The following is a 25,788-nucleotide window of genomic DNA, read 5'->3' on the forward strand; positions in this document are numbered from 1 at the left end:
GGAGGGCCCGCGGGAGCAGAGAGCAGGTGGCTGCCTGCATCCACTCAGGCCCTGGTCCTGACTGCACACCCGTCATTCCAGGCCGCTGACAAGGGGAGCAGGAAGCGCTACGAGCCCTCAGACAAGGACAGGCAGAGCCCACCGCCAGCCAAGCGCGCCAACCTCTCCCCAGACCGAGGTGAGCCTCTGCCTCTGGAGCCACACTTCGTGTGCCCTGAGAAGTGTTGAAGCCCCCAGGGGCCTTCTGACCAGGTGGCATTAGTTTTAGAGAGAGCCGCTGGCCCAGGCAGAGCCTCTTCCTGGCTTGCTCCGCTAGTAAAGTGAAACCCCAAGTGTTGCCAGGGCATCTTTCCCCCTAAAATAGAAGGAGCGGGCCCAGCACACACCACCGGGAGCAGGAGGAGGACACGGCGCACCCCTGAAACACACCCCCCCACCCCTGCTAGGCCACCCGCATGCCTCTTGAGTGTTGGGACCCGTCTGTGTGCCCTCACTCGGGCCCCACACTCAGGGCAGCAAGCACTCCTCTTCTTGATCTTGCCTGCGGTATGTAAGCAGCCGTGTGTTTTTGTTCCCTGCTTGAAGGCCTGCACTGTGAGTTTCTTCCAAGTCAGCAGAGGAGGGTTTTGGTCTGCCTGGCCTTGCACACTGGAAGCTCCTTGTTTTGTATGACGCTGATGGTGGCTCAGGAAACCAAAACCCAAATTAGACCTGGGCACTTTTGAGAATGAGGAAGCTGAGCTGAATGGCCACCGCTCTTTGGCATGGGGTCACTGGGGGCCAGAGAGAGGCTGCCACTTCCCTGCCTGTGCCCACCAGCCGTTGTGCAGCTGGGCCCACGTGGAGCTGGGACCCTGGTCTTATGTTGTCCCGTCACTCAGGTTCTCGGGACCGGAAGTCAGGTGGTAGAGTCAGTTCCCCGAAGCCAGAGCGGCAGAGGGGCCAGAATTCCAAGGCCCCCTCGGCCCCGACAGACAGGTGAGTGTCTCCCCACAAATCCCCCTCCCCCCACCCTGGGCACAGCACATTGGGTTCTTGGCCGCAGAGAGGGCCAGCCGAGCTTCCTCACCAGGCGGAGGCCTGGGCTGTCAGGACTAGCTCAGGGCAGGCTTAGAGGTGCTGGGTGCGTTATGCTGGCTGTGTCTTCACCCTGGGCCACCAGCGGGTCCTAGAGTGCAGGGCAGTCCGGGAGCACGTGGCTTGCGGCTGGAGGAGCAGGGGCCAGTTGGCAGCAGCTCTTCCCTCCGTCCCACTCAGCTCGAGAAGCAGGAGCGGGGCTCACCTTTTCCCTGGAAGCAGGCTGAGTCCGTGCGCACCAGCACGCCGGGTTTGGGTGGGGGGCCAGGCAGGAGGGACACGGGCACAGCCCTACACCCCCAGCCCACGGCCCACAGCGCTGCTTGAAGTCAGGGTCAGCAGTGTGGGTTCTACCTCGGCACTGAGCAGGAGGACCAGGTCGGTGGGCTCCAGGCGAGCCCCAGTGCTGTGCCTTCCACCTCCCAGGTGTGCTCCGCGATTGGAGCATGGGAGGAGCACGGGGGGCCATGCTGACTGTGGCCAGAACCCGAGCTGGACCCTGGACACTCGTCTGTGTTGGGGGCCTCTTCCGCTGGGGAGCGGGTGCCTTCTGTCTAGCAGGTACAGCTCCTAGGACCCAGGCCCCTGGCAGGAGGTTCTCAAAGAGCAGCCCTCTCTGATGGCCTCCCCACCCCTGCAGGAAGCGCCCGCTGTCACCCCAGTCCAAGAGCTCCAGCAAGGTCACCAGCGTGCCTGGCAAAGCCTCGGACACCAGCACCACCGCCACCGCGGGCACCAAGTCAGGGAAGGCCAGCACACTGTCACGGCGGGAGGAGCTGCTGAAGCAGCTCAAGGCTGTGGAGGACGCCATCGCCCGCAAGCGGGCCAAGATCCCCGGGAAGGTGTAGCCCGGGCTCTGCTCCCTGAGGCAGGGACTCACCTGTTTTTATAAATAGGGTAAGCGCAGCCATTTTGGATTTTGCAGTTAATGTCTTATTTTGGCTGTGATTCTTTTTAAAAATTAAAAAAGAAAAAAAAAGTTTCTCAGCTGGAAAAGAAGCCACACATGTAATGAAGATGACGCTGAATCCCAGACTGAACCAACCCCTTCCCAGAGCAGAAGTCCCGCGAGCCCGGTGGGTGAGGGCGCGGCGGCAGCGAGGACCAGCTCCGATTTTATGTCAGTTACGAGTCCTCCCTCCGCTCAGGCAGGCGTCCCCAGCCCTGCCCTCCTCCTGTAACCGGGAACACTGAGTGCTGCCGAGCGTCTTCCCCCACCCCGCCATCCCCAGGATCAAAAATATATATATTCTTGACTGAAGTCTGATTGGGAAATACTCCTGTCTTTTATTTTAAGCATCAAATTGTTTTAGTTGATTTAAAAAGGAAAAAAAGAAAAACACAGAAAAGACTGAAAAAAAAAAAAAAAACCAGGCCGAGGGTATTGTTGGGCATCTGTCAGATGTGGAGGGTCTTTTTTTGAGGGGTCTCCTAAAATAAAATATTTTGATAAACAGCTGTATTGCCCTGGTGGTGATGTTTGCCTGTGCCCAGCCCCCCTGCATCCTCCCCTTGGTGATGCCCACTGGGCATTGCTGGCTGAAGGAGGCCGCTGAGATGCCCCTGGAGCTGCTAGCCCAGCCCCGTAGCATGCTCGTCTGGTTTCCTTGCAGTGGCTGGCCTGGCGGGGCTTCCTGAGGGCCGCCATCTCTGCTTGGACTGGAGGCCACCTTCCTGGTGGGCCCTGGACCGGAGATTACTCCAGCCTACAAGCCAGTTCTCCACCGAGTGCCTCACACGAGGTTGGACCCCACGTGGACGTGCAGGTGTCTGCGCGTGAGACATTCCAGCGGGGCCACACTACTGTCCCATTGCAGGGCAGGAACACCGCCATGCCCTGCTCAGCCCCTGCTTCCCTCCCAGGGGACCAGGACCACTGGAGGGAGACCCTTCCTTGTGGGTTGACTTTGCAGAGTGGTGCCAGGGGCCTGAGAGTGCCCCTGCCCAGACCCTATCAGGGCCTCTGCCCTCGGAAGACTACCTTTAAAGCAAGTCCCATGAGTCCTGGCAGACGACTCACCTCCCAGAACTTTGCTGTGAGGGCGTCAGGAGGAGCCACCTAGAGCTCTGGCCTGGGGTCGTGACCCTGGAGCTGCATGCAGTGACCAGGTCCTCTGCCCCAAGGCTGCGTGGCCCTTCAAATGTGGGACAGGAGAGCTGGGCGGGAGCCAGTGCCGCAGGGCCTCCAGTGGCCTGTCCGCAGCGCCAGCCCTGCAGCACAGCACACGTAAGGCCTCTTGCACCACCAGCCTCATCATGGCATGTGTCTGGGTAATTTTTCAGGTCTTATCTGGTTTGCCATCAGGTCAAAGCCAGTTGCAGAGGGAACTCCCATTCTCCAAGTGGGCGGCCTTCGAGGACATGGGGCCGGAATGCAGGGCAACTTCGGTTGATAGCCTGGCCCTGCACGCTGGGCTCCAGGTGCTGGGCTCCACCAGCCAGCCAGGCAGTGATGACCCCTGAAGCCAGGAGTCCACAAGTGAGCCCCCAGGCAGGTCTCTGCACTCAGCCAAGGGGCTGGCCTGACCTGATCTTTCATGCCTGGGCTGGACCTGTGGCCTTGGGTCCCTGGACCAGGGCTGGGTTTAAACTGGCAGCTTGGCCTCTGCCACCTGCGGGCAGGGACCTGTCCCAGGAGGGCTGAGAGCACACCCTGAGCCAGCTCCACCACAGGTCTAGTGGAAAGAACATTCCAGGCCAAGCATCTGGGAAAAGGGAGGCTCCGTGGTGTAATGGGTTCTCAGCATCTCTGCCCTCCAGGGAACGTGGGGCCAAGCTGTTCACCTGCGAAGATGGGAGCCACGACATGTTCCTCAAGCCCAAGCTCTGCTTCCCGCCCCTCCTCCAGCCTCCTCCTCTGCGGCAGACCCGGACCTGACCTGGCAGACCTGGACCTGACCTGAGCCTTCCCTGCCCACTGGCATTCCTCCCACCCCAGGGCCTTTGCACACACGATTTCCTATTCCTGGAACTCTGACCCAGCTGTGCCCCACATTTCCTCTCGCAGCTCTGACTCTCCCTTGCCCACTACCCGAGTGCCATCCTCGAGCTGGCCCTCTGGAGGGTAAACTGAAACCCCAGCCTTCTGAGTTTTCTCCTGTTAACCCTCCTCTTCTCCAGGGAAGGGGTCGGGTCTCAGTTAACACCTCCCTGCCCCTGGCTGGTGAGTGGACTGCCGCACCCCCTGCCATGAGGAGCAGCAGCCCTCAGGACCTCTGCCCACCAGCCCACCCCGCAGGTTCCACCTCCAGCTTCAGATGAGGCCTTCTCCCCTTCTCTTGAAAGGGTGAGAAAAGGAAGACACCATGGTTTTAGTTTATAATTTTTCTAACTCAAATGTGGAGTATAGTCTCCAATGGATGAGTGAACACATCGAGCTAATGGGGCAGCTCAGTTCAATGACAGTGAAGGTCCCTCGGGTTTCTCGTGATAGGGGTCACACCTGCCTGCCCCCCCCCCCCACGAGCCTGCTGTCGTCTACCGCTGACTCAGAAACACCCTCCCGCCCTGTGCCAACTGTCCAGCACCCTAGCCCCTCAGGCCTGTATGCCCCAGATGACAGTGGTCCGCCTTCATTGGCAGGAGGAGTTGGGCTGAAAGGAGGCACAAGCCCTGAGTATACAAGCAGGGACCCCCACCCTGGCCAGCCAGCCCCTGAAGGGCCATGGACTAGGACAAGGCAGAGAGATTGCTCCCGACAGTGCAAAGTTTGGGGAGCAGAAGGAAACTGGACTGTGGCACAGACTCACCATGGGCAGCGCTGCCTGGGCCCAGTGGTCAAGAAGGCCATGCTACAGGAGGGAAGCGGGAGGGGATTGCCACCCCTGCTTTACAGACGGTACTGAGGTCTTCCCCTAGGTCTCCCCGTAAGATGGGGGAGAACTTTGAGCCTGGAGTTGCAAGAGCCTAGAGCAAACCTGTCCTGCAGTCCACTTCCCCAGCTCAGGCCCACTTGGGCTGCTCCTATCCGGCCAGGGCTGCAAGGGCTCTGAGTCACAGGCAGGGACAGAGGGACTGTCCCTGCTGAGTCTGTCCGTGTGTCTCCTGCCCTGGATCTGCCTTTTTCTCTCTCCGCTGACTTCTGTCCGCAGTGTCTGCATCTGTCTGAGTCTCCTTGGATCTCTGTGCCTATCTCCTTCCATCCCTCCTCCCGTACCTCCATTTCCCGCTCTGTGCCCCCTCCATCCCCTTTCTGCATCTCTCCAGGCAGGGACTTGGGAGCATGGCCTTATGGGTGCAGTCTGGGGACAGGGATATGGTGGGTGTGGTTTAGTGGTCTGGGGGCGGAGCCATCCAGGACACCACCTCAACAGCCTTCTGGCCTTCCTCCTGCAGCGCCCTTTCCAGTCTTGCCCAACCTGGTACTGATGTGCTTGCCTCAGCCACCCACAGGAATGAGGCACTGCTGGGCCCCGCCCTGTCTTTCCAGCTGGTGCCCCAGACCCAGACCCCAACCCCAACCAGCCCGCCAGTGCCCACAGAACAGATCAGGGCAGGGTGAGGGAGGCACATGGCCTGGCCTCAAGACTTGTGCCTGGCTCGCCCACTCCCTCAGCTGTTCAGAAAGACACAGAAAATGCCAGAGCTCAGGCCTAGGTGTAGGGACCACCGCGTAAGCAAGTTCTACAGCCTTTCACTTCCAAAGATCCTGTGTGGGGACCCCAGCCGCACAAAGGCAAGGCCACTGCTGGGGCCACCTCCCCGGTCTCCTGGCGGCTTCTCCCCAGGGACTGTTGCCAGGCACAGGTACCACTTCCCCTCACTTGTGGGGCCCAGGCAGGAGGGACTGGAGTTTCTGAGGTCGAGTGCCCTGTAGGAAGGTGGGGTCTTTCTCAACCTGAGCACCTGGCCCAGGGGAAGGTATAAAGGGCTCTGTTGTTCCTCTAAAACCATGTCGAGGTCTGAATAGCCCCAGTGCCCGTGAGGAATGTGCCTTTATCTGAGGAGAGGGTCTCTGCAGCTGTGGTCAAGTTCAGATCTTGATGAATCATCCTGGATTTGGAGAGTGTGAAAGCCGTGGAGGAGGAGAGACACCTGGGGAGAGAGGCGCCCACGGGACCTCCGAGGACCACAGGAGCCACCAGGGCCGGGAGAGAGGCCCTGCCTACACTGACCTGGGGCTTCCGGCCTCCAGGCCTGAGAAAAGACACTTCTCGTAAGGTCCCAGTTGTGACGAATACAGGTGGTGAGCTCCCCACTGCAGGAGGTGCATCAGCAGAAGGTGGGTGGCCATGGGCAGGGGCGTGGTAGGCAGGAACAGCCTGGGGACGCAAAGTGTCCATCCATTCATCAGGAAGAAGCCGGGAGAACAGCTATGACGCAGCGCCTGCTCCGGAAACGTTTGCTCCAGATCAAGATGTGCAGGGAGGGTGGACTGGAGGCCCAGAGTCATGCACTGCCCAGGAGAGGCCCTGGGAGGGCCCAGGTGTTACCCTGCCTCTCCCAGCGCTGTCTCAGGGGTCTTCCTATCCAACCAGCCTGGGCCTCCAAACTCAGACTGGTGCCTTGATGGCGTGCATTCTGCCTCCTGCGGGCAGGTGGGAAACCAGGAGAGCTGACCCGATCCTCCACGGCGAGGCCCTCCTCAGCTGGACATGTGGTACAGATTCAAGAGACCAGGGCAGACAGGCCCTCCCAGGATGGCGTCTGAACCTAGAATTCAAAACTTTGCAGAATCTAGCTCCAAACCATCTGCTTTTCGGGATAACGAAGTTCCCCACCCCATCACCCCCAGCCAGCTGCACAGACTTGCTACAAGTGGGCTCCTGGGGCCTCCTCAGAAACCTTCCTAGGGCACCCTGCATCTTAAAGGTTCAAGGGTATCATCACCCCCTCACGCTTAGACTTACACTTTGTTGATAAAACCACAAAAGCCCAACAGAGAAACCTGAAGACGTTCACTGGCCCCTGTCCCTTCTGGAACCTCCCTCTTGGCAAGAGGAATGGATGAGAGAATCAAGCCTGGTGGGGGACTGGACAGCAGCGCAAAATGAAGGAGCCCCCCGCCCCCCGGGCACCAGGTCCAAACAGCATAAACATACAAGTGGCTAGGACTCGAGCTTACAGAAGGTTCAAGAGTGTCAGGCAAGACCCTTCATTCTCGGCCACATTTGCAAGTGCTCTGCCTGAGGCAGTGTCCCCCTGGGGGGTGCCAGGGAGGGATGGGGGAGACATGGGGGTGGCGGAAGAGGGAGGAGGAGGGGAGGGGACAGTTGCAGGGAGGGAAGAAGGAAGCGCAGCCAGGCACTTCCCGAGGAGGAAGCAGCGCCCAGATTTTCCCCAGGTGTGGCCCCAGGTATAAAGGGCACCACAGGCCAGCCGCCGCCAGGTCAATCACCAGGGACGTGCTGGAGCCGGGAGCCCAGAGCCCAGCCCCTGCTGCAATGGTAAGACGTTCCTCTCCCCGTGCCCCCACCTGCACAGGGCTGCCTGGTCCCGAAGGGCTGGTGGTTCACTGACCCCCCAGGCTGAGGGTGTTGGGGGTAGGGTCCAGGAAACCCATCAGATCTTGGGGTCGAAGGGAGCCAGGATCCTGGATCCCGGGTTCGCTGGTGAGCTTGGGCTGAGAGGCTGGCCCCTCCGGACCTCCTGTTCCCTCAGCTGTAGAGGGAGGCTACACCTCCCCCACCCCATCCTTCCACCAGGAGCAGAGCCCACGGGTGGCAGTGGAGGGCCCCGTCCCTGACCACCCCTGACCACCCACCACCTGTTCCACCAGCTCCTCCCTGGCCTCCTGCTTCTGCTCTGGCTTCCTGCCAGCCTGGCTCGCCACAGCCCCTCTCTCCAGGTGGGGGCCCACAGCCACCCCCACAGCCCTGGGACCCTGCGCTGCTACTCCGCAGAGGAGCTGCCCCTGGGCCACGCCCCCCCACACCTGCTGGCTCGAGCTGCCAAGTGGGAGCAGGCGTTGCCAGTGGCCCTGGTGTCCAGCCTGGAGGCGGTAGGCCGCAGGAGGAGGCACATAGGGGCCCCGGCCGGGTCTCAGTGCCCCGTGCTGCAGCCGGGAGAGGTGCTGGAAGCTGATGTCCACCAGCGCTCCATCTCGCCCTGGAGATACCGGTGAGGGCGGACTCCCAGGGCCTGAGCACTCTCCCCATGACCGTGACCTCCAGCTGGTGGTTCCAGCTCCGTGAGGGCAAGGGTGAGGCTCCACATGAGCCAGTCCTCGCCCCATGTCTCGATCGCAGCCAGACCTGGGACACGAGGGTCCCCTGGGTTATTTGGGGGCCCCTATCTGAGTCCTTGCAGGGGTGAGATGGGGCCAGGTGGGAAGAGAGCAGGCTTCCATGCTCTGGGAGGCCATGGGGCACAGGCACGCCCGCACTCACTGGGCATCAGCTGTGTGCCACGTGCTCTCAGTGCCCCACACCGCAGGCCCTGGGCCCTGAGTGCATATGGCTTGGGCGGGGGGGCATGGGCAGGGAGGGAGGTGCCCTCCAGGCTCTCTGACACCCTGCTTGTCCCCGCAGCGTGGACACAGATGAGAGCCGCTACCCACAGAAGCTGGCTTTCGCTGAGTGCCTGTGCCGGGGCTGTATCAGCGCCAAGACGGGCCGCGAGACGGCCGCACTCAACTCGGTGCCGCTGGTCCAGAGCCTCCTGGTGCTACGCCGCCGGCCCTGCTCCCAGGACGCCATGGGGGTGCCCACGCCTGGGGCCTTCACCTTCCATGCCGAGTTCATTCGCGTGCCCGTGGGCTGCACCTGTGTCCTGCCCAGGTCGGCCCAGTGACTGCCGCTTGGCTCCTGAACTGGCCTCCAGGGAGGCCCTCCTATTTATGTGTATTTATCGGTTATTTATGTGCCCCTTGGGTCTCGGGCAGGTACGAGGCTCCAGGAAGGGCTGGCTCCAGGAAAGGCTGGGGTGGGGAGGGGGGCGGGGGCCTGCGGCCGGCAGCCCCCACCTTGAAAGACAGTTTACCCTTTTACAGAAACAGCTGGGCTATAAGGAACATTTTCACTGTTCTAGGACTTGTTAAAACACCTACAGAAAAGGGGAACTGTGTTCTGATGGCTGCCTCCACCTCCAGGCCCCTGGGCGCCCCTCACCCCAGCCCTTTGGGAGGAGAAAGTACCCCTGTGTTTCTAAAACAGCTTTTTGTTTTCCACGTGAATCTATGTTGTTTACTTGATAAACTGCCCCCAGAACACAGACCTGAATGGCACAGAGGTTAGTGAGTGAAGCCCCTCTCTTTCACCCCCGCCAGGCCCTCTATACCCATCTGGGGCCCAAGGGGCAGTCACTGACCACTGCCCGCCAGGGGCAGCCACTAGTGTGGTGTGTCCTAGAAAGATCTGTGCGTGAACCCAGGTGCACCCAGGGCGGGGTGGGTTTCAACAGAAGAGCCCAATTTTGCCCTGACGGATGAGCAGTGGCTCCCGGGCCTGGCGATGGGCCACACTCCCAAAGCCCAGCCCTCTATTCACAGACATGGCTGTGGTCCCTGGGGACCACCTCCCTGCCCCACGGATGGGTGTCCTCAGGGTAACTTCAGGGCAAGTGGTCAACTCAGGGGAACACATCTTTAACCTGGCTGAGTCATGCTCCCCCAGCCCCAACAGGGGCCCAGAAAACTCGACACCCCCCCTAGGGCTTCTGTCCACTGTAGGTGAGCTGCCAGAGAGGGGCAGCCAGGCTTACCAGCTCAGGTGCCCCGTCAGCTACGGAGGAACTGCCCGCCCGCTCATGGCAGGATATCCTGGATCAGAGCACGTTCCTGGCAGTCTAGAGGCTGAGTGCACAGCCTCAGAGACCTGGCTCAGTCACGACCCCCCTTTAGAATCTCAGTCTCCCTGCTGCCTGTGCCGCCCTTCAGCTCTGAGGGCTGATGCTGGGCCGCAGGGCTGTAGGACGGTTGTCTGCACCCCCCTGCCGTTTTCACCCGATGATTGACACCTACTGTGTGTAAGGCCCAGGAAGGCGGGAAGGTTTCAGAGAAGGCTTCCTGGAGGTGACTATGTCGTGAGCCTGGAAGCAGTCTTCAGTCAGCACTTACGCCCTGAGTTTCGGCCACGTGCCCAGCACTGGGGACGGAGCAGTGACAAAATGCTCAGCCCCCTGCCTGCCCTGCAGGTGACTCACGGCCACAGGACCCGCGGCAAAGTGCTTGGCCTGTCGGTGGTGAACACATCAGGAAGAGAGGGGCTGCAGTGGAGGCCACCTGAGGACGACCCGGCTGGCCACCCAGGGCCCATGCTCCAGGCGGAGGGAGCAGCCCATGCAGCTGTGTCTGGGAGGCCAGGGCGGCTGGAGGCCAGCGGGCAGGGTGATGGGGTCCAGAGCAGTGGGGCTGGGGTAGGGTGGGGTCTGCCCTGTGTTCCTGTGAGTCTCTGGGCTCTGAGCCAGGCACTGGACAGGCCAGGTAGTGCTGGGAGTGGCCAGGGGGCAGAAATGGTGAACCCGCTGCATTTAAGCTGAAGACAGAGTGTTGGTTGATGGGCAGGGTACCCTCTGGGCCAGAGATCCCAGAGACCCCGGTTCTGGAACTGTGAGAGGAGGAAGCCAGTGATTTACGGATTTTCCCAGACTTTGGGGGACTGGGTACCCAGGATGGAAGGGCTTCCCAGGCTGCGTGTGAGCTGATGAGCTTTGGGGCCCCTGCCATGGCTTGTATGGTGTGTGTGTGGTGTGTTGGGGGAGTAAGCAGGGGACATGTGTGGTGTGTGTGTGTGTGTTGCGGAACCAAATTTGGGTCTCTTGTCTGTTGATTACCCCCTATCCTCTCTCACTGTCCTTAAAAACCTTTCCCTGAAAGCCAAGGGGGCTGGGGGTCTTCTGAACGTGAGCCGCTTGGCCTCCTGGCTCAGCACCTGCGATAATGCTGCTCTTTCCTTCACCACGACCCAAGTCAGTAGGTTGGCTTTGCTGCACGGGCGTAAGGGGACCTGCATTTGGTTTGGTAACAGTTTTGGCGACCCAGAGTGGGCGGAAGTTCTTGTGCGGGCATCTTGCCTGTGGCACATCGACCCCGGGGTGGCCTGAGGGGTGCTCCAGCAGGTGAGCCCTGGCAGATGGGGGATCTGGGAGGACACAGGCCATCCCCCCAGACCCGAGACGTTCATTTCCAGAGCAGAAACACAAACACAGGGAATTCCAGGTACATGATTCATGGAACAGGTGAGGCACCGAGACCCCAGCCCTGCTGTCAAGGAACCCCAAAGAGGCTGCAGGAAAGGGGGCACCCCTGGCTGGGCGCCACACACCCCCACCCACCCACTGGCCTGCCTACAGGAGGAAGGGCCTTCAAAGCTTCAGCGGGCCAGAGTGGCTTGAAGTTCTGGTCACACGACCTCGTCGTTCACCGGCATGGGGTTTTCCTGGGGGCCACCCGTGGGGATCCCCGCCGCCTCCTCACTCGGCTTCTTGCGGGCTTCAGCCGGGGGCCGGGGTGGAGGGTTGCTGGGCGGTTGCTTGATGGTGCCCCCAATCTGCGGCCGCTCCTTGGGCTTGGGCTCGATGGGGCTCCACTGCTCCCCACGGATGGCCGCCTGCAGGACACACAGGCTGGGCATGGGTCCTCCTGGGCCACCCCCCAACCCAGTCCCTGCGCCCCCCAACCCCCGCCAGGGTCCAGGACAGGACTGAGCTCAGCAAGACCTGAGGGGCTGTAACTCAGGTTATGTGCCAGGCCTGAGGCTACATGGTCAGAACCCAGCTGTCTCACCAGCCAAGAGACACCTCAACTTGAGAGGGGGACAGTGGAACCCTGGGGCTTCTGAATGACCCCTGGAGGCCACTGCCAGGCGCACAGCCCAAGACCAGGCTTCCTCCCAGGGAGTAAGGGCTGGGAGCAGGACAGGAGCCCAGGCCTAAGGGGTATGATGCTAAACAGAGGCCAGCAGCTCTGGGTAAGGGTGGGGGTGGGGTGGCAGGCACAGTGTGGGAGGCCAGGGGCCCAGGCATGTCGAGGGGGGAGACTGCAGCCCAGGGAACTTGCCGAAATGCAGGGTCCTGGGCCTGCCCCACGGCCACAGGCCAAGTGGACCTAGAAACGTGTATCTCTAACTTTGCATTCCATAATAGTTGATTAAAAAAAAAAAAAGTGACGGCATCTAATTTATGAAGCATAAGAATGAAAAGAGGTTCTATAATCACACCTAAGTTAAAGACTAGAACACTCTATCCCAGAAGCTAAAGCTAGAAAGTTAAAGGAAGAGAATGCAGGAAAATACAGCAGACAGGCAGCGGGGCGGGGGAGGCGGGGGAGGACAAACCATAAAATAGAAAAACAATTTAGACCACAAACTTGTGTTCTGCTCAGTGAAGAATCCATGGGTAAAGGTGGATCCCTAACAGAGAGGAAGTATCCTCAAAAGCTAAAAGCTACAAAGGGTTCACAGTGAAAGCACACACGCGGTTTCTGCAAACTAAGAAGACAAAACCCCAACAGAAAAATGGGGGGAAGATCTGAACAAGCGGCACAGAAAGACAGCTGCGACGTATGAGGGGGGCACCTGGGGTTGGAATTAGTAGAGCAATCAAGTCAAAACTGACTCTGGGAGGCTGGAGGCTGTGGCTGGGTTGGAACCCATGGCTTAGTGGGCTGAGAGCCAGCAGGCAGCATGTGAACAGTGGGCATTCAGCAACCTGCGCCTGGCAGGGATCCTCGTCCCTCCCCACTCCACTGTCATACCTCCCCGCCCCCTCCTCCCCACCTCCCAGCCTCCCCACCCTGCTATAAAGATGGCCTTAGGGGGCCTTTTGCATAACCTGGACTCCAGGCAAACCCAGCCCCACAGCCCCGCACGCACGGCTTGTGGCACCACCCAGACTCATGAGTCCCAGGGAAGTGCTCCTGGCAGCACCCTGAACTGGATAGAAAACTGAGCAATGGATTCCACTCCAAGCAGGACCCAGCAGGCCAGCCACATCCCCTCTCCGAGCTTTTGCCACTTGTCTGTAAAGTGGGCCCCACCCCCCACTGTCGAGGCTCTGTGGCATGGGTTACAGGAGGATGTAGGGGAGTGGCTAGCATGTTAGATGGGCCACACATGGAGGCCACAGTGTCACTGTCCCCACAACGTAAGCCAGGACACGGGCTCGGCTTGCGGGACCAGCCATGAGGCTGAGGCTGACTGCAAGGATGCTACCCACCAGCAGATAGATGCCACTTGCGATGGCCAAGCAGGCTGTCCCCAGGATGGTGGCGAGCAGGAAGCCAGCAGGTACCGCCAGCCTGGAGTAGGGGTGAAGGACAGTCAGAGGGGACAGGGGAGACAGAGGATGGTCAGAGGGGGTCCACAGCTCCCCCACCCCTGGCACGGGTCAGACAGCACAGGATCGCAGGACCCTGAATGGAGGGGAGGCCCAGCAGGCCCAGTGCTGCACGGCTGGACTTTTAACTTCACCCCTAGCTGTTCTCTGCCTGGTCTGCACCTTCCCGAGTCTTTGGACAGGGCACTTGGCCCCCGGCCACCACCCTGGGAAGAGGTCTCGGCAGCATGGCGGTCTCTCCAGCAGACTCACTGGGGGCGGCTGAGCCATCAACCCTGGGGCACCGATTATCCGAGTTAAGCTATCAGGCTGGGGTGAAGTGTTAATGACAGATACAGGTCTGGGGAACCCCTGGCAGAGCCTGGGACCTGGGGTTTTGTTTGGAACAGGTTCTGGGCTGGGAGAGGCCTGATTGACCCCAGCAGTCCTCTGCCGGTGGCGTTGAGGGGTCCCAAGTGGGCGCATGCTCACCCGAGGTGCAGGAAGGCCCGGATGTAGTAGTTCCTGGTGAGGGGCCCAAACAGCTTCACCACTCTGGTCAGATACTTCTGTCCACTGGGCGGGAGGGGGAGACAGGCCATGTCACCCTCCACCCGCCCCAGCCTCTCAGATCACCCGGTTCTTCGTCCCGCGGAGGGGAGGGGGGTCTCAGGCTCAGTGGCAGGGCAGACCCTGAGTGGGCTGGTGCTGGAGCCTCGGAGAGACAGGAGTGACAGGCTCCTCATAGTGACAGCTGGTGGGGGTGGGGGGTGGTTCCCGGAACAGGGTAGGAAACTCACCACCTCTCCATGGTGGAGCCCTTGGTCCTCTTCCCTCGAGGGTACTCCAGCAGGCAGACCAATACACCCGCTGCTCTGAAGCGCAGGTTAAGGAACAGCCCAGATCAAGCCTGAGAGGCCCCAGGGAGTCGGCTCTTTTGATGAGAGAACAGAGAGGTGTGGCCACTGCCTGAGGTCCACAGGATCCGAACAAGGCAGCCTCCCTCCCCCATGCCTGCCTTGGCGTCTGGAGGGCTTGTAACAGCTGGACTGGCTGGGACAAGGGGGACTCGGTCCACTGGTGGGCAGGCCAGGCCAGCTGGGGAGGGTGACTGATAGAAGGGAATACGGAGGGACCCCGAGCTTTCTCGGGCCTCAGTGTCAGCCCTCAGGTGCCGCGGACACCTCCCTCCCTTGCCAGGGAGGCCCCCAGGCTCTGTCACCTCCCTGCTCGGAGCCCCTCCTGCCTTCAAGGGGCAGCAGCCTCTCTGGCCCCGACCCCAACCTGGGTCTGCAGCAAGAGGATACATGGAGTAGGCGCCCAGGTACCACTGGGTGAACTGCCCGGCTGTGGCCACAATGCCCCCGGTGATAAGGACTGTGGGCAGAGGAGAAGGAGGTTAGTAGGTGCTATACCCCATCTCTGCAGGGGCTCTGGCCCCTTCCCCAGGGCCCCCTCCCCAAGGAGGGCCAACAGTCCACCACAGAGCTGCCATATCTGCCACCATGTTAGCCCAGGAAGGGGACCCAGGCAGGGGAGACCTTGGTAGATGATGGGGGTGGCTATAGGCATGGGGGTTGGGACCCTTCCCCAAGAGCAGCATTTGAGGCAGGGAGGGGGCTGAGGAGCTGCTGAGCGGGAGGCAGGGCCTGGCTCTAGCCTGGACACACCCCCAAGGCCTGTGAGCCACGGCACCCTGAGCATTTGCTCAATGCATTTAAGGACCACGCTGTTGGTGGTTGACTTTGTACCAGCTGCGTGGACCCTCGGTCCTGGCCTCGGGTGTGTGGGCTGATCCTGTTCGTGCGCTCTGTGTGATGCCGGGTCTGGGTGGGCCTGGTCTCTCCGGCCCTGTGTGCACCTGATCGCAGCCCACCTGCCGTGAGCATGTACATTGCCCCCGTTCCTCCCCAGTGACTTTCTTCTATGGCGGTAGCTTCAGTGTACCGCTCAGGGGCGTGATGCACACTCACACTTGTCACTCCATCACGGCCACCCATCCTCAGGGTTCCAGTCACTTACTGAGGTATCACTATGACATAAAGTGCACAGACTTTTAACATGTGTGACCCCTACCATGTGACCTCCACCCATATCAAGATTCTCCCCCATCCCAGGTTTTCTGAGGGCTCTTCTTTTGCTGACAGAAGGTTGGTCCAGGCCCTTCTTGGGGTGGTTTGCACAGAGCTCCGGCTCGCTGTTTGTCTCATTGGGTAATTTCCCACAGTTTATTTATGCATTCTCCTGCCTTTGGGACATGTCAGTTGCTTCCAATGTTGGGCTTTTATGAATCAGCCGATAGAGTTAAACTCTTCACCCTTTAAGCAATCTGACAGTGAATTTGACACATTTTATTGACTGTGATTGCAGATAACTTACTTTGTTATCTTACTTGGGTTTCCTCTTGAACAGCTTTTCTTGTTGCTTCTCCTGCCTTCTACTGACTTGATCAAACTGTAATTTTAGAATTCCTCTTCCTGAACTACATGTGGACTTTAGCAGGTTTATCTTTAATCTCACCCCAAATTAGCCACAATTATTAATTATTTACAGTCAGTGTCTTCACAGTGGCATAGCCATCTTCCCTCTGGATCCAGCTTCGCCCTCGCTGGAGCACACCCTTCAGCACTCCTTTCTGATGACCTGAACTTCTTCGTTGGTGGTCCCTGTGGCATAGAGTGGGAGAGGGCAGCCCCTGCCCCTCGTGTCGCACAGGCCTGAGTTTCCAGCGGTTTTGTCTTACTTGTGACTTTCTTCGTCCAGGCTGTGGTGGCAGATAACACAACTCCTTGGAGGGGACGATCTTTTGATCTGTTTCTTGTTCAGACAGCCTTTCCCGGTCTGGCCTCAGAGTCCCACGAGGTAAAAGCTCTGACCTCCCACCCCTCCCTTCAGCCCCTGAACCCTGGCCTTCTTCTGCTGGTGTCATGCTCACACTTGCTGTGCTGGAGGAGGGGAAGAGCCATCGCTCCTGCGTTCAGGCAGTGGCTCGTCCACTCGACCTGGGCATGTAATTTCCTTGGCCTGAGCCTGCGTCGTTAGCGGGAGCCTCAGCTCCCAGAGGGGCCTGGGGTCTCTCGATGTGGACAGACACTTCAGATCATGGTGAATGAGGTGGGCGCCGTGGCTCAGAGCAGGTGGATGTGGGCAGAGAGGTGAAGTGGGGGGAGCCAGCTCTGTGGCAAACACCAGGGTGGTGGGCCCCCGAGGCCAGAGGGGCAGGGGCAGAGTGGTGGGAGATGGAGGGACCGTTATCTGATCAGATGCGATTCTCTACAACATAAAGGGATGGTGGGCTGAGATGCTCGTGGGGCCTGTGTTGGTACTGAGTCAGGAGTTAGCAAGAGGAGGAATTTAGAGCCAGAAGGTTGTGGAGGAAGACAAGCAGTAGTCATTGCGGTGGTGATGGGGAGGGGTAGACAGCACTGGGAGAAGACAGCTCTGGGCAGAAGCAAGGAAAGCCACGTACTGACCCACTGGGTTCTCCGCCATCTAGAAGCCAGAAGGGGGCTGCCCTGCCTGGCACCCCAAAGTTGCCCACCCCCAAAATGTGACCTTAAAGTGCTCCCTCCCCACCCCCAGCTCAGCTTTGCAGGCTCCTTCCTTCAGTCCCCAGGTTGGCGGTGGGGGCCTCAGGGTGGGTCCCAGGTGAGATGTGGTGGCTGAGACCCTCCTGATCACTTTATCCCCAGGTCCTCCCGCCCGCCCACTCCCACTGGGGGCGGGGCCTTCCTGGGAGGGGCGGGGCCACGGGCGGCTTCCTCAAGCCTCAAGCCCCACCCTCTCCTGAGAAGTTGAGTCCAAGTGCGTACAGCATTGTCTGCAACCGCGGTTGAGCACAGGGAAGCAGGGGGGACGGCCGCCTTCCTACCCAGAAGCAGGCCCTGGGAGCTGGGTGGGAGGGGTCACATGGGTCGTCTCCAGCTGCCTTGTGCAATGTCCTTCTGAGCAGAATCAGGGCTGCGCCCCGGGAGACAGAGCGGTCACCCAGTTCCATGGACCAAGCCTGGCCAGGAGGCAGGAAGAGCCCACCTCCGCAGCCCTGGGGCCTTAGGGGAGGTAGCTTCCACCCCAGGGCAGGAGGGTCACTCCAGGCAGGGGTGGGTCATGCTGGGTTTTCCCAGCCCTACTGGGCGGTGAGTTCTCCGGAAACCACGGGGGCAAGCGCTTCTTCCCTAGACTGAACTTCCTCTTTTGTGTGTGGAGCGGGGGCGAGGGAGAGGGGGAGGGGAAGAGGGTGTGCGGGGGAGGGGAGGGGGGACGGTGTGGGGGGTGGGGAAGAGGGCAGAGGATGGGGGTGTGGGTGTGCACGGGGTGCAGGGGCAGGAGGGCCCCGAATCCCCCTCCCCTGCTCCCAACAGAGGCCCCCAGCCCCCTTCCCGCCGGCGCTGTAGGTCGCCCACTGGAGCCTCCGGGCCCGGGGCCCCACCCCAGGCTCCAGCCGCGTGTCTGTGGCTCCTCAGGACCCCTGCTCCCGCCCCTTCTCCAGCCTGCCCTTTCCTCTTTACCTCTCGCAGCCTGGGGTCTCCAGGCCCCTACTTCCCCAGCCCCAGAGCCCCCCTGCACTGCCGCGGCGCCCCGCCCCCAGGCTCAGCAGCCCCTCTGCAGCCCCCGCCCCAAGTGCAAGCGCCCCCCACTCACTCAGGCCGGACGCCAGCGCCTGCTCGTTGGCCCACATGGCCCACTCGATCTGCCCCATGGCGGCAGATCGGCTCGAACGCGGCTCGGACTCTCCAGACCCCGCGGCCCCAGAGCTCAGCAAGCCTCCCGCCCCGCCCAAGTTCCCCAAGTTCCGGCGCCGCCCCGCCCCGCCGCCGGCTCCGCCCCAACCCGGTTCCCCAGGTGACAGGCCGGCGGCAGGTTGGGGTCTCAGGAGCCTTGCCCCCAACTCGCTCCACGGGACCTCAGGTCTTCCTCCCCTACAGGCCCAGCCAGCCCGGCCTCGGTGGACCCCTGGAGGGGAAGCAGGGCTTCAGGCCAGCCCCTGGGGAGACTCCTGGGAGGCCCGCCGCACCCGGCCCTGGGCTAGTGCAGGTGTGGTGGCGTTGGCCCCACTGGTAACCCTGGACTAACTTGGGGGTTAAGGCGGGTGAGTATGGGAAGCTTCTGGGAGAACCCAGAATGTAGCAGTGCTGGGCCCTGTCCTTTGTCACCTCCCTCCTTGGACTCCCTTTTAGGGTCAAGGTCAGAGGGCTCAGAAGCCCTCCCCCTCCTTCCCCCAGCTGGGTTAGGACAGTGGAGAAGAATGGAACTCACTTGGAAGGGGGATGTGGATCGAGCTTAAAGCCAAACCCGAACCATTTCCCCAGCCTGTCGGCCTTAGTGACCACATCCACCCACCACTGTGTGGCTGTGGCCTGTGCTAAGCATCCGACGCATGGCGGGGAGGCCCCAGCCCCACCCCCCACAATGCCCGCCCAGCCCCCTGGGTGAGGGCTGAAGAAAGCACACCAGGCCAGGTGAGTCCTCGAACTGCCTTTACTCTGGCCTTGGCACTGCTCCCCTGTCCCGCAGACACAACACTGCACCCGCTCAGGGGCCTGGGCTCAGAGTTGAGGGAGCACTTCATGGAGCTGTCCTGAGGTCGTCCCCTGCATGATGACCCAGCTTCCAGCTCTGAGGGGTACCCCGACATGCCATCACCTCCTGTGGCAGTGGGGTGCCCATGAATCCGGGGCCTGAGGGCCCTTCATGATCGATGCACCAGCAGCTCCCTGCCAGCTCAGTCCCCTGGTCTTGGATCGGGGTCCAGGTCCCCATCTCAGCAAGCGCTGGGTGCAGGTCAGGGAAAGGTGAGGCACTTGGGGGGGCTGCCCCTGATCATCTGGGTGGCTGCAGGCGTCATTCCATTGCCCAACTCAGCCACAGCACATGGCCTGGCCCAGAGCAGGCAGTTACCCACAAATCCCAACAAGCGTGGCCTGTTGACCACCACACCCGGCTCCCAATCCCAGCGAAGCGGCCCCTTCTCCCAGCGGCGGCCGGGCCCCATCAAAGAGGTGGTCAGGCAGCTGGCTTTGGCAGACCGTCAGGACCCAGGAGATGAGCGCCAGGGTCGTCCAGGACCTGAGGCCCGGGTCCCACCTGTGGGGTTAAGAAATTATCATCAGAGAGGGACAGGGTGCACCTGCCCTTCCAGGAAATGCAGGCAGGTCAGACACCCTGGTGATGCTGGGCCCAGGGCCCAATCCTCAGGCAGAGGCTCAGTCCCTCTGGGCAGACGTGGAGTGGATAGCAAGTCTGGAGCGGTCGGCAGAGGCCAAGGCCTGGAGAGCATAGGTCACAGGTCTAGGAGTCAGATAGGACCCTGACCTGCTCTGGAGGGTACACCACAGTCCAGCCCCACCCCTGCACACCACAGGCATCCATCAGTCCTTAAATATTCTGTGAGTGACTGAGGGGAACACTAGGTGCTGTGAAACCAGGGAGCAGGGTCACAGCTACTTCACTGGCCCTCCTGTGGATGCCCTGGGGTGAGCCTGCAGGGCGCATGCGGTGTGCAACCAGGACTCACCTGAGTGGCGATGATGTATCTGATGCTGCCAGGGACAGGGTCCATGCCCAGCGCAGCTTTAAGCTCATCTGAGAGCAGGATGGGCTCCACGGGCAGCCCCTTCAGAAACCTGGGGGAAGAAGGCAGGGCTGGACTGCAGTCCAAGGACGGCAGGGGTGGGAGGTGTGCAGCGCAGGCAGATGCAGGACTGCTGGGAACCGTGACTGCCAGCGGGGTCGGGGCCTTTGGGGCTGATGAACAAGGGTGCTCAGCCTGTTCTTAATGCCACTGGGCTGCACACTTCGAGGTGGTTAAATGGTGAGTACAGGCACACCTGGAGTGAGAAAGCCAGGGCCTGGCTGTCTCTGAGGGGAGGGCTTCAGGAGACCTCCACGAGGCTATAGTACTGCCCCTCGCCCTGGCCCACCATGCTGCCGTGCCCCATGGGGACACAGCTTAAGAAACAGCCTCAGTTCAAGCTTAATCCTACAAACCACCCCCGTGGTAACCAGGGCGATGAGTCTAGAGCCTCTACGTCCTCGATGGTGGGGCCAATCCCACACAGTGTGGGAGCAGTACTCAGCTCCACCTACCAGAAGCCTCACTGCCTCCTTAGGGTGACAGATAAAAAGAACCCACACACGCTTCTCACATCCCTAGCGGGTCAAGTGTCCCCACAATGAGAACAGGGCCCCTTAAAGAGCTGGGAGGGAGAAATCCAGATGCCCTCATCATCACAGGAGCTGCCAGAGACAGGCATGTGCCCCTGGGGCTGGGCCAAGTGGACGAGCATCCACAGCCACATGGGCACACGTGTGGGGACACTGCCTGTGGTCCTCATGGTTGCTGCCCGCCACAGCCTCCTGGATGGGGACCTGCAACTCACTTTTCTCCGTTCGACTCAGGGGGGAAGCTGTGCCTCACGGCAGCCACAAACTCAGCCACGGTATCATCCAGGGTGAAGACCACGGCGTTGGGACCCGCATCAAAAGTGTACGCCACCTGGAACCGGGCGGTCAGATGGGCTCAGACCAGCTTCCAGGACCCACAGGCCACCCACTCAGGTGGGAAGTGGAGTTTTTCCAACGCGGGGGCTGTGCCACCAATGAGAGTGAGATGGAGACGCAGCCCCCAGCAAAGCAGGCTCCGTGAAGCCCGCCTGGGGCGCCCAGCCCCGCACCTGCCTTGGTCCGCCCGTGGTGAGCATTGAAGCGGTGCACCAGCTGGATGATGCGCCGGGATGTGTCACTGAGGTAGGAGATGGGCGGGAAGGTGTCCAGGCAGGTGGCGTGGAACTGGTTGCTATCCTTCATGGTCAGCTGGCCAAAGGCCTGGAAGTCACGCTCCCTGATGCAGCGGGTCATCTCGGCCATGCGCGCCGGCACCAGTGCCTCTGCCCGGAACTGTAAGGCAGACGGCCAGCCTGTGAGCTGTGTGGAGCCGTGGAGGCTGGTTTCCGAGCACCCCTGAGGAGCCGCCCGCCAGCCGCCCGCTGGCCTTACCTTGAGCAGGGCACTGGTCTCCACGCTGGTCTGCATGCCTGCCGTGCTGCCCATCGGCTTCCTCTCGGCACTCACCTGCGGCGAGGGAGGGAGGCTTTCACTCTGCCCGCAGCCCAGGGAGCCTGGGAAGGCCCTCTCGACCCCAGCTGGGCCCCTCACTCACCACGAGGATCAGGACTCGGAGCTCTGGCCAGTGTGACTCGGGGGCCACCTGATGGGCGATGCTGTCCTTCCCATCGGGGCGCTCCCCCATCTGCCACTCCACGAAGCCACCGTACAGGCTTCGGCAGGCGCTGCCTGAGCCCCTGCGGGCCACTTCTGACAGATCGCTGTCCACCCCATAGACCCGGGCCAGGGTGTAGGCTGCAGGTGGAGGTGGGGGAGGCTCAGATAGGCTGGGGGTTGGGGGTGGTCTGTGCTCAGTGGTAGAGAAGGGGGGCACCTGGGGGATGGAGCCTTGGCCCTCAGCTCCGTGGCTGGCAGTCAGCACCCACGTGCTCACAGGCTTAGCCTCCACAGAGGGCTCTCAGGGTACATGAGCTGCTGGGAGGAAGAACCCCCTGGGCACCAGGAGGCCTGGGGCTGCTGGCAGTGCTGGGCGTAGGCCAGGACTTCTTAAGGGCATGATGCTGGGATGCGGCCCTGGAGGGGTCCACAAGGCCAGCTGTCTGCCCTAGTTCACTGGTCTCAGGGCTACGTGGAGGACGTGACCCAACCACCCACTGCTGTGGTGACCGGCTCTGCCCCCAGCTTGGGGGTGGGGGGCCCTGCTAGAGAGTGAGCCACAGGAGGGCAGAGCAGAGCAGGGGTTCCGAAGAAGCAAGATGGGCTCCTAATAGGCCGTCTGAGAGCCTGGAGCCAGCCACAGCCCTGGGGTTCTGCTCGTAAGCCAAGAAATCACCCCCACTTAGTTTGAGCCAGTTTGAGGGGGATTTTGTCATGTGCTGGGTCCTCCCCTCAGAGCCCCCAGAATATCTCAGCATTCAGAGGTGCGACACGGCTGAGGCCGTGGCCTTGCGTGCAGGGCAAGCTCGCGAGGGGCCTGTTCCGGGGTACCCACCTAGGCAGGCATAGCCTGCAGCAGAGGAGGCCAGGCCTGCAGCTGTGGGGAAGTTGTTCTCCGAGGCCACGTGAACCTTGTAGCTGAGGCTGAGAGGCAGTGGGTCTTCATGGCCGTTGCTCCTCCGCTTGCGGGCCAGGCGGCGGACTGCGGGGATGGGAGACGACGCCTGGGTCAGCACAGGGGGACCAGCCTCTGCCCGAGCTCCTTACACAGACCTCCCCCTTCTCGGGAGACCCCAGGCCCAGACCTGGCCAGGCTGACAAGCATTGGTGGCCCCTGAGGTGTGAGGTGGGGAGGGGGCAGGTGACGGCAGTGCCTTCTATGTGCTCACACCCGCCCAGCACGAGGAAGCAGCGCAGGGGTAGGGGCAGGCTTGTCCTAACCCCAGCATCCCCAAGGACCCTACTCACTCTCCCTCAGGCAGGCCTGGAGGCGAGGCTGCCCCACATCCTCCTCCTGGCCATTCAGCCAAATCCGATCCTCTGTGAAGTCCCTGCTGATGGCGGCCGTTGTGGTGGTTTTTAACTGGGAAAGAAAGCACAGGGCACCTCGGTGGTGAGTACCAGCCAAGCTCCCCTCTCTGTGGGGCCTTTCCTCCCCTGGTCCCTCTTGGTCGTCCGCTCAGGGCAGTGGCCTTGCTAGAGAACAGGGACGTGGAGGTGGAGGCCAAGGCAGGCCAGGCTTGAGTGGTGGGGACGCCCCATGGGTGTCCACTACTCAGGGCAAGGGCCCACATGCCCATCTCCCAGCAGAGAATGCAGGGCAGGGACCTCCTAGGAGGGCTCAGCATGTACGTGCCCGTGTGCTGAGCACACCTCGCAGTGAGCGATGGGACGGATGGCGTTTGTTGGCTGGAGATGTACTGCTACCATCTGTAAACAGGGGTTTTGTAAATATTTTTTCGATGTGTATCATCAACCATGCTCACCTGATCCTGGTGCAATGTGACGCTCAGAGAGGAATTGATGGGTAGGATCAGCTCCTCATCTCGCTTTCCCCCTGGAACAGACAGCCCACCACAAAGCCAGTCAGTGTCCCAGCCCCGTCTACCAGCAACACCAGTGCCCTGCCCCTCCCCACCGCCACGGCCACCCCATAGATCCCCAAGTTGCCTGGATCTTGCTCTTTCACTGCACAATCTAAGTCCTCCTCCTGGTGTGCCCCTGCCCTCAGGAACCCCTTGGCAATTGCTCCCCACTTCACTGAGCTCCCGAGAGCAGAGCTGGAGGCCAGTCCCCCCCCTGCTTCACTGCTTCTGTTTTGTTTTTCACTCATTCAGCAAGTAGTCTTGGAGTGCCTGCCAGGTGCTGAGTGCCCTGATTTAAGTCTCTTCCGTTTCCCTCCCAAACAGAAGAAGCCCCATTTACTGAAAATTTATTAAATCTCCCTGTTTATACCCCTGGAGACACTCTGGAATTACCCCCACTTCTGTTGAGCTCTTCCACTCCTGCATATCACAGCAAATACGGAAAACTTTCCAGAAAGTCCAAAATTTCAGATCCACTGTTAGGCACAGGTGGGGACGAAAGGGTCCCCACTTTCGTCTTTGGGGTGGAGGACAGTTACAGGACATGAGGAGAATGAATCCTGGTGGATAACCCAGGAGAACCCAGAACGATCCCCCAAAAACATGCCCAGTTGCTTGCTGACAAAAGTGCAAAAGCAGTTCCTTGGAGGAGGGGTGCGGCTTCTGAAAATGCCGCTGGGTGACTGGACATCCATGGCCCAACACAGCCATGCCTCAGTCTCATGTCTTGAACAAAAGTACTCAAAATAGATCAGACTTCAATTTAAAATGTAAAAGCCTACAACTTTTAGGAAAAAACATAGTTAACACTCTTCAGGATGAAGGGCTAGAATCAAGACGTCTTTGACTTGCTACCAAGGATGGAGAAGATGACACATTGGCCCGCACCACCGTCTAACAACTTCAACTCTTTGAAAGGCTCTGTTAGGAGGATGAAAAGAGAATCTACATGGTGGGAGAAAATATTTTCAAATCTTGTATGTAGCAAGGATTATTATCTAAAATACAAAACGAACTCTCAAAACTCAATGGCAATAAGCAGACAGTTCAGTTAGAATGTGGATGAAAGTCCTGAAGAGAGATTTCACCTAAGACTCACGGAGAGGAAATGAGCACACGGAATGCTGTTCAACATCACTGAGCAGCAGAAGAAACAAGCTAAAGCCACAGTGCGATGTCACCATCAGAATGGCTAAAATAATAGCTGGTGACAACAACGCATGCCAGAAAGCTGGATCACCCATACGGTTTTATGTGGTTGGCGGGAATGAAAAATGGTACAGCCAAATGGGAAAAGTTTGTTTCTTTAAAAAACCAAACATGTAACCACTCTATGGCCTAGCAAGTGTACTCCCAGGGCATTTATCTAGAATGAAAATTTACACTGACACAAAAACCTGTACACAAAAGTTTAGAGCAGCTTTTCCCATAATTGATCCAAACTGGAAACAGCCCAGTTACTTTGCAAAGGCATATTGCCAAGCAAATTGTGGCCCCTCCCCCCTGGGGACTCCAAGATTCACGCGGGTGACTCTCCAGAAACTAGTGAGGGAAAGGAGCCAATCCCGGGAGCATACTTGAGACCTGAACAAGACAGACACCGAGAGCAGGTGGAGGTGGCAGGATGGGCGTGGCCGTGGGAATCAAGCCCCCACGGGGGCCGGCGTCCTGTATGAAACACGTCCCCAGGTCTTCTGGCTGCACGTGGTGCCCAGCTCCGCGATCGCACCGCGGGAGGGTCCCCACATCTGCACGCGGACTACAATCACGTCCACACGAGGGCCCAGCCCACCTGCCGCTGTCCGGGGATCCGGTCCACCGCCCAAACAAGCCCTTCCCAGCCTCAGTTTCCCTGTCCGCAGGGCCCCCACATCCTGCGCCTCACGAGCCCACCACTCACAGTATTTGACGACCGCGATGTTGACGGGCGCGGTGCAAGTCACCACCACGATCGGCTTCTCTGAGGCCATGGCCGAAGAACAGAGCGACCCCAACCCACGGCCGCCAGCCTTCCAGACACGCGCCGCAGCGGGACCGGCGATTGGTCCTCGACGCCCCACCTGCTCGCGTGTCGCCCAATTAAAGGCGGGCCTGGCCCATGCTCCACCTCTCAACCAATGAGTGGCATCGGAAGATAGGCTGGCGACCCTGAGCCCGCCCCCGCTGGCCCGAAAACACGCTCCGACTCTGCGCAGGCGCAGAGATTGGTTCGCCTCCGCCCCCCCAGCCCTCACACTCAGAAGTCCGCGCAGGCGCGAGCGCCGCGCAGGCGCCTGGCGGTGCAGTTCCCCAACCTGCGCCGAGGGTTCCAGGTGAAGCGTCTGGGTGAATGCCGCGCTCAGCGCTGTAAGACACGCACTCCGCCGCCCGAGGTCCTCCACGCCTCGCCGCCCTGGTTTCCCTCACTCAGCGGCCCGAAATTCCCCTCACCCGG

At 60.5% G+C, this 25,788-nt stretch overlaps 4 protein-coding genes across 5 annotated transcripts in view; 2 read left to right on the forward strand and 2 right to left on the reverse strand.

The window, feature by feature from the left end:
* Nucleotides 1-2,533, forward strand: part of ZC3H18 (zinc finger CCCH-type containing 18) — a 41,652-nt gene extending 39,119 nt beyond the window's left edge. For both annotated transcript variants that reach the window (XM_018061846.1, XM_018061847.1), the window contains 3 exons: nucleotides 82-178; nucleotides 882-978; nucleotides 1,718-2,533. In XM_018061846.1, coding sequence (XP_017917335.1) covers nucleotides 82-178; nucleotides 882-978; nucleotides 1,718-1,925 — 402 coding nt within the window. In that variant the 3' untranslated portion in view covers nucleotides 1,926-2,533. The remainder of the gene's footprint in view (nucleotides 1-81; nucleotides 179-881; nucleotides 979-1,717) is intronic.
* Nucleotides 7,335-11,056, forward strand: IL17C (interleukin 17C). Its single transcript, XM_013970902.2, has 3 exons — nucleotides 7,335-7,463; nucleotides 7,796-8,136; nucleotides 8,547-11,056. Exons 1-3 carry the CDS (start codon nucleotides 7,461-7,463, stop codon nucleotides 8,806-8,808), a joined length of 606 nt encoding a protein of 201 aa, XP_013826356.2. The 5' UTR covers nucleotides 7,335-7,460; the 3' UTR covers nucleotides 8,809-11,056.
* Nucleotides 11,168-18,065, reverse strand: LOC102188617 (cytochrome b-245 light chain). The gene is made up of 6 exons (XM_018061848.1): nucleotides 17,911-18,065; nucleotides 14,577-14,646; nucleotides 14,070-14,144; nucleotides 13,762-13,845; nucleotides 13,171-13,252; nucleotides 11,168-11,564 (listed from the first exon to the last, which is right to left on the reverse strand). Exons 1-6 carry the CDS (start codon nucleotides 17,966-17,968, stop codon nucleotides 11,358-11,360), a joined length of 576 nt encoding a protein of 191 aa, XP_017917337.1. The 5' UTR covers nucleotides 17,969-18,065; the 3' UTR covers nucleotides 11,168-11,357.
* Nucleotides 18,730-25,418, reverse strand: MVD (mevalonate diphosphate decarboxylase). The gene is made up of 10 exons (XM_018061849.1): nucleotides 25,255-25,418; nucleotides 23,256-23,326; nucleotides 22,738-22,852; nucleotides 22,325-22,471; nucleotides 21,428-21,627; nucleotides 21,265-21,339; nucleotides 20,947-21,165; nucleotides 20,649-20,764; nucleotides 19,784-19,892; nucleotides 18,730-19,353 (listed from the first exon to the last, which is right to left on the reverse strand). The coding sequence occupies exons 1-10, from the start codon at nucleotides 25,322-25,324 to the stop codon at nucleotides 19,273-19,275; spliced, it is 1,203 nt and encodes a 400-aa protein (XP_017917338.1). The 5' UTR covers nucleotides 25,325-25,418; the 3' UTR covers nucleotides 18,730-19,272.

Source organism: Capra hircus, chromosome 18 (assembly GCF_001704415.2).
Source record: "Capra hircus breed San Clemente chromosome 18, ASM170441v1, whole genome shotgun sequence".
Classification (NCBI taxonomy): Eukaryota; Metazoa; Chordata; class Mammalia; order Artiodactyla; family Bovidae; genus Capra; species Capra hircus.